Source organism: Trachinotus anak, unplaced genomic scaffold (genome assembly GCF_046630095.1).
Source record: "Trachinotus anak isolate AG129_WGS33_773 ecotype Australia unplaced genomic scaffold, CSIRO_AGI_Tana_v1 ptg000009l, whole genome shotgun sequence".
NCBI lineage: Eukaryota > Metazoa > Chordata > Actinopteri > Carangiformes > Carangidae > Trachinotus > Trachinotus anak.
This window is the reverse complement of record NW_027273860.1, coordinates 19,232,158-19,244,931: the sequence shown is the minus strand read 5'-3', so window position 1 is coordinate 19,244,931 and position 12,774 is coordinate 19,232,158. Positions and strand designations below refer to the sequence as shown.

The 12,774-nt window shown below is 41.8% G+C and overlaps 1 protein-coding gene across 2 annotated transcripts in view; it reads right to left on the bottom strand.

The window, feature by feature from the left end:
* The window catches only part of mpp7a (MAGUK p55 scaffold protein 7a), a 142,676-nt gene that overhangs the window by 54,951 nt on the left and 74,951 nt on the right, over positions 1 to 12,774 (bottom strand). For both annotated transcript variants that reach the window (XM_071485687.1, XM_071485688.1), the window contains exon 6: positions 7,956 to 8,087. In XM_071485687.1, the coding sequence (XP_071341788.1) occupies positions 7,956 to 8,087 (132 nt within the window). The remainder of the gene's footprint in view (positions 1 to 7,955; positions 8,088 to 12,774) is intronic.

Below are 12,774 nucleotides of genomic sequence, written 5' to 3'. Positions count from 1 at the left end.
AACGTCCAAAGCTGTAATCAAAACTGTTAAATGCATTCTACTCACTAGATATCTCAAATCCAATAAAAGGCATATAAAATGACATCATCCTCTCAGTCAGTATTTCTTGGCCGTAAGAAATGCAGTCTAAATGATCCTTCTGTTCCCTGCTTGAAGTTTTGAAGTAACTTTGGCTCCACACTCAGCGATAATGTGGACATTTCTGAATTATCTCTATTGTGTGTCACGTTGACGTATTCAGTGGGCCTCTAATCCTTTAACTGAACACTCTGGGTTGTGGGTGAAAAAACAATAAATCCTCCTGCTGAGCTGTGCAAAGTAAACATCACAGCAAATTCTAATCTATCCCATTAGGTCCAGTTGTCAATCACATTGCATTTACAGGATTTAGGCTACTTTGCAAAATGCAGTGTATATGTGTTAAGAAATAAAATGCAGCCATTACTATTATAAATAACTAGTGCTCATCAGTTATTTGAATTTTAAATAATACATTAAGAAGGTTGTGACCCTTACCATATTGAATTTTAATAACATACAATGCACCTGTGTAAATAGTTGATGCCCTTTTTTCTCCACACCCTGCAGTGCATCAACACAAAGAGTGTGGTTGCACCAGTGGTGAACCCAGTACATTTACTTGAGTACTGTACTTAAGTATTTTCTTCCAGTATCTGTACTTTACTTTACATGAGTTTTATTTTTTAGTAGATATGTAAAACTTTTACTCCAGTACATTTAAAGACAAATATTGTACTTTTGACTCCACTACATTTCTATGATGTACTCGTTACGTGGAAGCAGAGATTTTAGTCAGCAGAATGAATTTTATTTTATTTTCTTAAATATGATAGGCCGTACACTGTGTTCATCACAGGAGAAAAAACAATCACAGCAAACTCCTACGCCCTCAATCATGTTTGAACGGCTCCATTTGACTCTGGCAGTGTCCTAACGACAGCTACGTCAGATAAAGATGAGACAGAAGATTCTTCACCAGAGATCACGGCCTTATCTGTGTCTGTGTTTGACATTTAGAAATAAAGAAAGATTCCTTTTATTTTAGATCCTTGCTTTGTTCATCAAGATTAAACTTCATCACTGTCTACAAAATTGTGCGTCCAACTTAGTATGTTGAGGTTTGTAACATTTCTTTAATTCAACTACTGCTTGTAGTAGTTGTCTGTCCTTGTTGATTCAGTTGTGTTTTTATGGCACCAGCTTTTTATTCTGCAGGTTCCACAGTCAGTCATTCAGTAGGTTGTTTCAGAATCATTAGGTTCTGTGACTGTGGAACAATACAACATGTTGGTATATAAAAAAAAAAAAATAAAAAAATAAAAAAAAAATTAAAAAAAAGTACTTTTGAATACCGAAGAATGCAAGTACTCTAGTCCTGTAATTAAAGTAAAAATTTGACTGTACAACTATCACCTGTACTGGTGTAATATTTGACCAACAGGATCTACACTTTGACTCAAGCAATACAGCTGTGTACTTGTACCACCTGTGTACCAACTGTGTTGCAAAACTACACACACACACACACACACACAGAGATAAAACAGATATGATGCAAAAGAAATAAAATCAAACACACACACACACACACACACACACACACCTGCAGATGAACCTAGTGCTGGATACACACCGTGACACAACTGAACCAGTCAACAAAAGCAGACCTCTCCGCTTGTCTGTGTGCTTTTGAAACGTGGTGCTCCATCTTCCTTTGCAGCACTCCCAAGACACCGCGCTCTAATCCATCAAGTGACAGGCGTATTGCTTTTAAAGCACACGGGCCTATCTGTAAAACACTAACATGTGTGCTGTCTGCTCTAATCTCATTAGCTGCTCCATTAATTTCCAGCCAGTGTCATTACTTTCCCCTTTGCTTTCTACTTTCTGATGTAAACATACAACAGATGAGTCAAGTGTTTTTTAAAAAAAAAAAAACACACATCTATCCGCTTGTGTCCTTTGATAACTTCTCAATTAAGAACTCCTCTCTGAGGTTTTCAGCAAAGCAGTACTCAAACTTCACCCATCTGTAGACCTGTGTTTGTTTACATTCACACCAGCACAGTTTTACTACATAATCATGTGGATGCTTTTAGACTCAACAGAGAACACTGACCGCAACTATCTGAATGAATGTGTTTGTGAATGCTTGCAGACAAATGGAATCAGAGCTGCCATGATCCGACCGTCCCAATTGTGTCAGAGAGAAGAGGAGGCCCGTCTGCTGCAGATGAGAAAAGCATGGCATGTCAAACTGCCAATAGTTCATTCCAGCCATGACCATTCATGGAAAACTAAGTTCGTCACAAGCTGAATCGATCACAAGACTTTCCTGTCTCATTGCAATTATCAACTCCCTTATTAAGTAAAGAAAATCCACCAGCATCAATCATGGAGTTGGAGCTTTTACAATAATAATGTTGGACATGTCATCCATATTCTTGTGTGCACTGACTACTATAGCTCTGAAGTCAAACCAGCGCTATTTGTGGGTCTATAATGAGAAGTCCAGCTGATCCAATGGTATCCAGTGGCTGGGGCAGTTGGGTGGCTGAGCCCCAGTGGTCATATAGTTGTATTGATTGGTGCTAGCTGATGCCAGGCAGGACGCTATGTAGGCTGGCACTGCAAAATGGATGGCACAAACCCTGCAATCTAGTGTTTCCATTTAGTTACACCCAATGACACCCAGTCATGATGGGAAAACCAATCCTGTGCATCAACACGGAGCAGAGAGGAAAAGAAGAAGAGAGAGTGATAGAGCCTGATATTGACCCTGTCACATTCCTGGCAGCAGTGGCTTCATGGCTGCTAATGATGCTTAACAACCTGGAATGGATGAATCAAGCAAGAAAAGGATAGATGGAGTGTCAATTTTGTACTGGCAATATTGCACAACAGGAATGTTTAATAAATGTGCGCAAAATATATACAGTACTTCTGAACAACAGGTGTCCATATGGGCATGGCAGAGAGGGGAGACGGGGTAACACTTTATTTGAAGGAGAGTGAAGGGCATTGTAATTAAATTGTAACCTCTTCCTTTACATCACCTCAAACAAAATGTGTTACCAAAACTGAAATGCACAAAAACGACCAGAGAAAATGGGTCTGATAGCAAAACCAGATGAATCAAAGAGTGGGGGCAGGAGAGTGAAAGATGGCGTGTTAGGTTGAGGACAACTAAAGAGTGGGAGAAGTGAATGAACAGCGCTCCGACGGTGATGAGGTCCGGCACGACTGAGTGGCACTGAGCGAGAGCCGAGAAGTGATGTACAAAACGAACATGAACACAACGGGGCACATGCACCGGCGAGCATCTCCCAAGTCTGCTATTAACATCTGCGTCACAGGACTTCAGGAACATCCAAATGCGAAGAGCAGAGCTGACCACAGCAGGCTTGTCAGACTCTAATGTTCTCACATCATAGCGATGGTCACCCTGAGCAGCTGCGGTGTACCCGCCTCTGCTGCTTCAAAGACATTTTTTTTTGCTATTTAACATATTTTTTGTGTGTGTGGACTGTGGATTTTCCAGGATGCTTTGGGATGACGTAGCGGCTCCTCCAATGTCAGCAAGTTCTTTAGTCAGTAATTCACACAGTGATGATTACAGTAGAGTCAAATACGACATATCGCTACACTAGTACCAAGAAAGTGATACTATAATCTAGATAAATGGTGATTTAAGATTTTGTTGTTCACAATAAAAGCTGTAACACTATATAACTTTTTAAAGAGGACATGTTTGTAGCCCATGTTTTAGGCCTCTCCATCCAAGCTCCAAACTCTTGGATCTGGACTTGAATTGTGTAACACCAGTGCATTCTGGCTCCCCCCAACTATTGTCTACAGCTCTGCCATTAGTCAGTCTGCACACAAGCCCTTTATCACCACAAGCAAACTTCACCAGTATATCAGATCCACCGCCACATACTCAGCCCCGACCCCCACCAAAACTGTTCTGTAACCTCATCCAAAGTAACACATTGTTTCAATAAGAGGACGTGGCCGAGCTGAAGTTCCTGTATGCGCGTGCATGTTTACACTGCTCTCCAAACCCAATTATTTAATTGTCCTGACACCTGAGCTAATAAATCAGCTGGTTTTGGGAAAGCAGGGAGTACAACAGAAAGAAGAAGAAGAAGAAGAAGGAGAGGGAGGTCATCCTGAAAGATAGAGTTTTTACTGTTTCACTGAAATGTGGCATGAAGTCACACTCTGAGAAATGATAGCAATTAATCAGAGCTACTGAATACAAACCACTCAACTAATCACAATTAACTTAATGGATGAGTCAGTATGTGCTAACTTCAGCCCAGTCCCCGTATTGTCCGAAACTGTAGAATGAAACAAAGGCAGACGGAGGGAAAGACTGAAACAGAAAAATTAAAGAGTGAAGTAAGGAGAGACGGAAAGGAAATTAGACATTGTACAGCCCCGTTGTTATGATGTCAAGTTTGAGAATTTCAGGCTGATTATATGAAATTGCAAGTTAAAGGGCACATCCAAATCAATTTGGTGCGGTGGTGAATGAGGACCCTGCACAATTAGAGGGTTTTTCATTGGTTAGCGGGAATGGCTGTGACTTCACCGTGAGCATCTGACCTGCCGGCTGTTTCCTTCATGTACGATCTAAGTGTTCATTAGGGTCAGTTTCCCTTTAAAGATCTGCAGGTTGTCAATCTTCTAGGGGCCAGAGGTAAATGCAGAGCCTTAAAATGTACTGTCAAATTAGAGGGTCAAAGAAACAGAGTAACTTCACCTTCACAAATGACACACTACCGTGAGGTTTTTTTAGTAAGATCTATTAGGGCCATTTCACTAAGTGCAAAATTTTGACTTGTGTCAATGTCATGTCAACACATTTACAGAGCAAGGAGCTCTGCTGGAAGACTGAATTATATTTTTATTCCGTACTAGGAATTGTATTTTTTTGTCTAAGACAGTGGTTCCCATATACACACACACACACACACACACACACACACACACGCACATATATATATCTTGAAATAAATCAAAATGGATAGCTGCAGAAATAATTAAAAGGTAAGACAGTCGGAGGGTAAATCAACAAGTGACCTCAGAAAAGAAACAGAAACAGAAACACAAAAGAAAAATTGAGCTTCCCCTGCCTTCAGTATTATCCTGAATGTTCGACAGTTATCCTTAAAATAAAAAGTGCTCTGAGAAGGCATTATTTGACCTCCTTGTTGTTACAGGGTCAGATGTGGGGGTGCCAACATTTTTGAGATTTTCAAATGGGCCATGAGTTGAAAAAGGTTGGGAACCACTGGCCTAAGAGTGTTGAAGTGAATATGAATATGGGTTAAACCTCTAAAAAACAAAAAGAGCTACATGATCCTAAATGTTGGTAGACTGTAGAAAAGAAAGCAATGTAACAAGAAATGAGACACAGGGCGGCTGTGGAGCTCTGAGTGAGGTATGTTCACAGGTGTCACTTCTCTCCGCTGCTAAACATTTCCTGCTGACAGGGTGTGAAAGGTTAATGTGCATTAACAAAAGACAAATTCAGGGGCATAAATCTGGTGTGAAAAGGCCTTTAGCTACACAGCAGTACATAGCAGTCACACTTTCTTCCTGAAAGTTCGTATTACCACAGCAATTTGTTTCATTCCCACCAGAACTAGTTGTTTAAATGCCAGTTTTACTCTCTTAAATATTGATTCTTTAGTGGTCACGAAACAGAGAAGAGTCAAACGGCTCTGACAAAGAGGTGATTAGGTGATTGTCCCTCTCTCTGTGTGTCCTCAGCACAAACACAAAACCATCACACTTGACAATTCTGAAATGGCACTCTACCACAAAAGCAGTCCTTTGGTATTCATTGTTTGCCTTCATGCATACACAGAGAAACTCATGCCCTGCAGCAGATTCCTACTGTTGTCTACACCATGGTCAGGCCTAAATTATAGCCACAAGAGATTATGGGCAGCAGTTGTGCCCTTCGGGTCCCTTGGGTAGTTAGAGGGCAGCTATGACTCCTAAGAATGAAACCGCGCCACGGCAATGGGCTTAAACTTGCTTCCTGTTACTCAAGTGTGTGATATATTATTGTACGGTTTGATTTTGTTTTCTTTTTTTCTTGCTGTGAAATTTGTTGCAATGTCAGATTCAGTGGTTGTTGCTCTTACCCTTATAGCTGAAATGTGTTTTTATCCAATGCAAGTTGAAAGTTATAATGACTTCATTTCCTGCTATAAATTTATACTGGAGAACTGTTTTGCATCAAAGCCTGATGGTGATACTGATGTTATATCATAATCAATAATCAATGGCAATTCTTAAATTGGAGTTCTTATAAAACTGACCTAGTTGACCTCAAAAAGAACATTGGCGGCAGAGCACCTTCTCTATTTAGATACAGTCACTTTGAAAAAGCACAATAACCAGTTTGCACCCTTATCCTATAAACTAAAACTGGACCACTACACTGATTCAAAAATATACTCTGCATAATTAACACCTTCAACATTGTGCAATAATACACAGCATCACACATCATAAATGTGTGTTTCAGACGAACTCAGGAGGCAAATCACTTAGACAAAAAAGCATCAACTCACGTAATGGAATAACACCAGCTCGATGATTAAGCTGACTGGGACGGGTGTAAATCACATTATGGTTTCAGGCAATGTGATCCAACATGAGGCTCAGGAGAGGCCTCAGCAGGAAGCGCCCGCGACAATGTGTGTTGTGAGAGAGGGCCAGAATTCCTCCAAGCCACATTATTGCATTCAGCAGCTCTGCAGAACATGCAACGGGCAGGAACCCAAAAATGGCTTAGGTGTGTTCTCCTTTCCCCCAGGGTGTGGTGAGAGGAGTGTGCCGGCCTGGAGCCAAGATGGTGGTCAGGGTGAAAACCACAAAGTGAAAATAGAGGTGGCCGGGGCCAGGACGGACATGTCCGGCACAGATCAGAAAGTGGGCAGGGCCTCAAAACACAACAAAGTGCTTTGATGACAGATGGAGGTCTTTCACAGGCCACTGAGGCTCTTAGACTACTGAGGTCAGTCAACTGAGGAATCACAACAAAAAAAGGGATGCAAGAAAGCTAAAAGAAAAAAAATAAAGGTATGTGGTGCCACCGAAAACCAGCACCAATTAAGTTTGGTGGGGTTCCAGAAGCCCACTCCTAAATGTGCCTCGCCAGCTGACAAGCCCAGGGGAATGCATGGTATGGCAGTCATATAACAACGCAGACACCCAGGATGTTGAGGGGTGGAGTGAAAATGAGAATGCCAGCCAAGATGTCGCTGCTGTACACTTGGGGCCCGAGGTCTAGACACATGGGTGGTTTTTGACGTCTAGGTCGTCGTCTGAAGAGCACGGACATGAGAGGCATGTTAAGAGAGCGACACTGACCAGGATAGAAAAAGGAAGCCGTTCACAGACACTAAGCCTAGACTGGCTGAAAATACTCATGGCCAAGAGCAGGGTAATTGTGGTTGGCTTTGGTGCAGCTTACAACTTCAAGGTTGTGGGTTGGATTCCCACAGGCAAGTACCTCAAAAGCAAAAGTATGTAGGGTATTGGCTTGACCTGTGGTGTGGAAACTGCTTTGATACAAGAGGTTTTCAGAAATTTAGGGATTAGGGGAACAAAGCCTAAATAACAGGATTTTAATGATATGATGATGATGTTCACCATAAATAATAAATAAACTGACAATAAACATATGTATTTTATACATTTACTGAAAGATGAGAGTGGAAGAGAGATGGAAACAACATGCAACAAAAGGTTACTGGCATTCCCTGACTCAAACCAGGGATGTTGCGGTTTATGGTCCACATCTTGACCACTCTTGGCGACAGGGGCATACCGAAGACGTCATTTTAACTTCCCCAAAACCTTGTGGGATCTGCTGAAAACCAAACTGTACATGATTTCTCATTACTCACGAGAGGCTCCTTGTTTTTAACCAGTCTTATGATTTTCACTGAGTCCTCATCGTCGTCGATGTCTTCAGGCAGCGGAGGTAGTTCAGGGTCATAACTCTTCTGGGCAACTGTGTCGTGGACCTTCAGAAGGCTCTAGAACAAGGAGAAAACAGAGGGATTGATGGGAGGAAAGTAACAATAGGCAAGGGTTATCAGTCAAACCTTAAAGACCTTAGACTTACCTTGGTATAATTAGCAAAACAGAGTAGAGCAATACATGCTATTAAGAGTTCAATCTATCATTTCTTTCTTTAAGCAGGACAGAGAAAATGCAGAGACTGCAAGGAGGATGGTTATGAATTAGGGTGTCTCCTTCAAGTGCTGGGTGATGGATTTGATAGCATTCAGGGCCAGCACTTGTAGCTGCATGCGCTAATTGTCATTAGGCCCATACTCTCCCTCCATACATCTCTCTGATTAAAGGCAACCAGCACCAGCCCTGGACCATTGCTCACCAGGGACTGCAAGTGGAAGGGTGGTGAGGGGGTGGGGGGGGGTAACTTTGGCCACTATTCTCAGCACCGATGCTTTCCAGGGTAAGGTGGTGAACACTCTGAGCAGCGATGTTCTACACTGTTCGGCGGCAGGCTCAAAGCAATGAAGTTCTCAGCCGCCTCAGATATTTCACACATTCACGAGCAGACATAAAAAAGAGACGGGACACAGACAAGAATGATGCCATTGAGACATTCATTTTTCAAACTATTTAACGACTCCATGTCCGGACCAAGATGCAGCTGGACGCGTGCTGCTTTTTCCGTGGTTGAGGAGGGGAGAGAGAAGTGAGAAAAACATCTTCCACCTCATGTGCCAGACAAAAGTAGACACAGAGAGAGAGAGAGAGAGACACAGAGAGGAATATGGTGAGAAGAGGAGCAGTGTGTTTTATGACATGGGAGCATGCTGCAGTACAGCGTTCAAGATGTTGCTAACTGGGAGCAGATGAGAGTAGGAGACATAACTGAGTCTCTGTGGCTGGGATCCACTGAGAGAAGCTGACCAGCACATGAACGCACGCGCACGCGCGCACACACACGCACGCACGCACGCACGCACACGCACGCACGCACGCACGCACGCACGCACGCACGCACGTACACACACACACACACACACACACACACACACACACACACAGTTTATCTTGTGTACTTGCGAGAACTCGGTTCTATTTATTTCCTTAGTCCTGATGATGATGATTAAAGGATGATTCCAGTTTGTCAAAAGTTGGGCAAACTTTTGTAGTTTTCAACATGAGTGTAGATTATAAAATGACGATCAGGGGGTCAACCTTCAACCTTTTCTCAAGTGCGAAAGGGAACCCAGTACAGTGCAGCTGTGTGCTTCAGTGAACTGATGTGTTACAGTCCTCACAGTATCTTACTTGTTTAACTAAAGCTGTCAAATATATGTGGAGGAGTAGAAAGTACAATATTTGTGTCTGAAAGGTAGTGGAGTGGAAGTATAAAGTAGCATTCAATGCCAAGCCAACATTGTAAATAAAAGGCCATGCTTTCACCTAGCTGACCTTAGTTAGCTAAAATGTTACCTAAGGCAAAAGTTACAAAAATGGCTAACATTACTGTAAAGTGTATTAAACAAGCCAAGTGTCTGCATGACGCACAGAAGCAGACACTTGAGGTCATGAGACACAAATGGAGTGAGGCAGATTGATGTTTGTTGGAAGTCTCATCTATGTTAAGAAATGGTACGGTCTACTTTAAGGGTGTCTGAAATCGCATCAAAAGATTCCTCTAGTCATGAATGTGGGAAATTTAATGTAATATTTACAATTACAGGTAAGAAGGATATATAAATGTTTCAACCCGCCCGAACTGTTGTTTCTCTGTTGCTCGTCTTTTGGAGGTCAGGGTTAGTCAGGGGGGTCAGACCGCCCCATTCCCCCCCTTATTTTCAGCCCTGGTTTTAAGCATCATTATTATCATCAGTATTAATAATGTGATGTTGAAAGTGAAAGTCCCAGATGAGACATTGATGAACATGATTCCCCATCTTTCTTTCTCATCCTTTCCCCTCCTCTCTAATGTCCAATCTTTAGTAGGAACATAAGTTCAGTTTCCCACAGATTGAGAATTTACTTGTGGTGGTGGGTGGCATAGCATGTGACAGATGTATATGCAGAAACTCATGCAGTTTAGAAGGCAAGAATGTAACCAAGGTTATGTTCTGTGACCAAAATCTACAGATGTTTCCTTAAACGCCTCACATGCATGCTATCAGTAGACACCAGCTAGGCAGCTACATCCTGGAACATCCTGGTTAAACTTTGAAGTGAACCTCTACACTAAGTGGTTTAGATTATCCAGTTAAACTTCTGGATTCTGTAGCTGTCTGATCATTTGTCTGTTGAGTTTCCTTTTCGTGTCTGATTTTGCTCTAGCACAGATCTCAGTGATCACTTTGATGGGTACATTGTAATCATAGCCAGCAAAAGCGATGGCCAAAGCTGGGAAAGTAATTTCCAAGTTGTAATGGACCATAATTTTTTTTTTACTCACTTACCCTAATACCTAATGTCAACTTTTACTCTTAATCTAACATCAATACTAACCCTAAAGAGGATTCTAACTCTAAACTAATCCACCACAGCCGTGCAGACCAGACAAAACAAAAAAAAAAAATCAAAATCCAAGAACACAAATTCAATTCCACATTTTTCTCTTTCTCATCTTCCCTCCCTGAATTTCTCTTGTTTTCTTGGTCCTCCTGTCCAAATGCCATTAATCCTCCACTTCAGTTTTATCTTTCATGGAATTTTCCCAAAATCTTCCCAGCATCAGTTTGTGCGTTTCTCAGAACAGGCCTAACAATGTTTTCCTGGCTTTCATCTGAACTGTACATAAACACACACTTTTTGTTGTATTGTATATCTAGGGATGCTGTCATTATGGTATTGAAATACTCTCTTGGAAACGCTGGAAACCAAAACTGTTTGCAGATGAGGACAATAAAAGGAAAGTGAATGGGAATGGGATCTCAAATCTGTGCTCGATATAACAAATAAATTATGTTCATAGCACCATGTCAAGACAGGGATGGAGAGTCTGAGGTTGGAGTTGTCATGATGACATCAGTAATGGTACATGAGCAGCACGTGTGAACATACATGACTTTATAATGGAGCTATAGCCAATGGATGGAAGCAGCACTTCATTCAGTGCTGAATAAAACATCAGAGGGCTAATATTTACAGAAGAAAGCTTCTTACTTTGTGGCCATCACCTCTTTCTCATTTTTCCCCACAGGGGGCACAAGAAAACCTGTTTTAATTTGCTGTTGTATCAAATTCCTACAGTTTTCTGAAAATATCCTTTGATGAAAGCTGGCACGAGCAGTGACAACAAACCCATAGAAGGAAGATCTTTTTTGAGTTTGAGGTTGAATACATGCAGTGTTGTGGCTCTCTTTATGGTATCTGTCTGTCAGTCACAGCACCTGATCTGTGTCGCAACAACATGTGGGTCAGCCAGGCGTCCATCAGCCTCTCAGCAGGGTGGGCCTTGTGCCCAAGAAGAAGCAGAACTACAGTGTTTTTCTTACAGCGTGCAGCAGTAGTTCCTAATGTGAGACTGAAATAATACTGAAACAATTTGTCAATCATTTGATTGACACAAAATCAATCAACAATAATTTTGATCAGTTATCTAGATATTGTGGGGGCCTGTTTGTGTGTCATTTGTCATCTGATTTCAGACTGTGCAAATAAGTAAAACTCAAACTCAACTTGAGCAGATTTTTTAAACACAGTTTAAAAAATGACGATTGAATCCTTTTACAATGCCAGCTGAGTTTGCCTTTCTGATGCACACACCTGAGGGCAGCAGTGATATCACATGCAGTTACAGAGCGCACGCACGCACGCACACACACACACACACACAGACGCAGATAGAGATAGAGTGAGTTGTTAGCTGCCATGCAAACTGGTAAAATAGGTCCATCTCATCCCTGGGTTGGAGCTCCTTTCAGTGTTGGTGCCTCAGTGTAAGACGCTTCAATCAATGAGTGTGTGTTTTTAAAACTTATTTCAGGGCTGCAGTTTACTCTTTCTTCCCCGAGTGCAGTGTAGCTACTGTGGGGCAGGTGACAGGTCTGTTTGCAGTGTTTGTGCTCTGAAAAATGCACAAAAATGAACAGGGACACAAAAATTAGTGTGTTCACCCAGGAATTGTGTTTAAATCAATGCGAGCCGGAGCCAACAAATACACTGCAGAGTCATTTGACCTGGTTGTGAATGCCAACTGTTGAATGCCGACTTTTGCATTGCCAATAAAAGTCAGATGTTAGCGGGTCTTAGTGGGTTTTTTGAGCAGGGGCTTTAGTTGAGCAAACAAATGAGAAATGTGAAATTGAAATGGGTGTCTTTTACTATATTCTGACACCTTACAGACTTGACGTTGAATGAATGAATAAGAATAGACTTCAATCAGAGGAAAGTTGGTTGCTGTAGTAGTAAATAAATAGTATAAAACATTACAAAGTTTTCCACAGAAAACATTACCTGAACTCTGTCTCTCGTGACACATCCCCTCCTCAACCTTTCCTCCACTAACCTGCCAGTTGCTGTTTCCTCTGAACTATCCATCAGGACTAATATCCTGACCTTTGAGTGTCCTCTCACTGATGGCACTTCCTTAAATCTGGCATTGCTCCCCACCGCCACATCCTCCCCCATGGCTGTGCCTAACAAGCCGTAACAGAGCCAGAGCTAATTCCTTGTAAAAACTTTCTAGGAAGTAGCAATAACAGCTCTCATGCT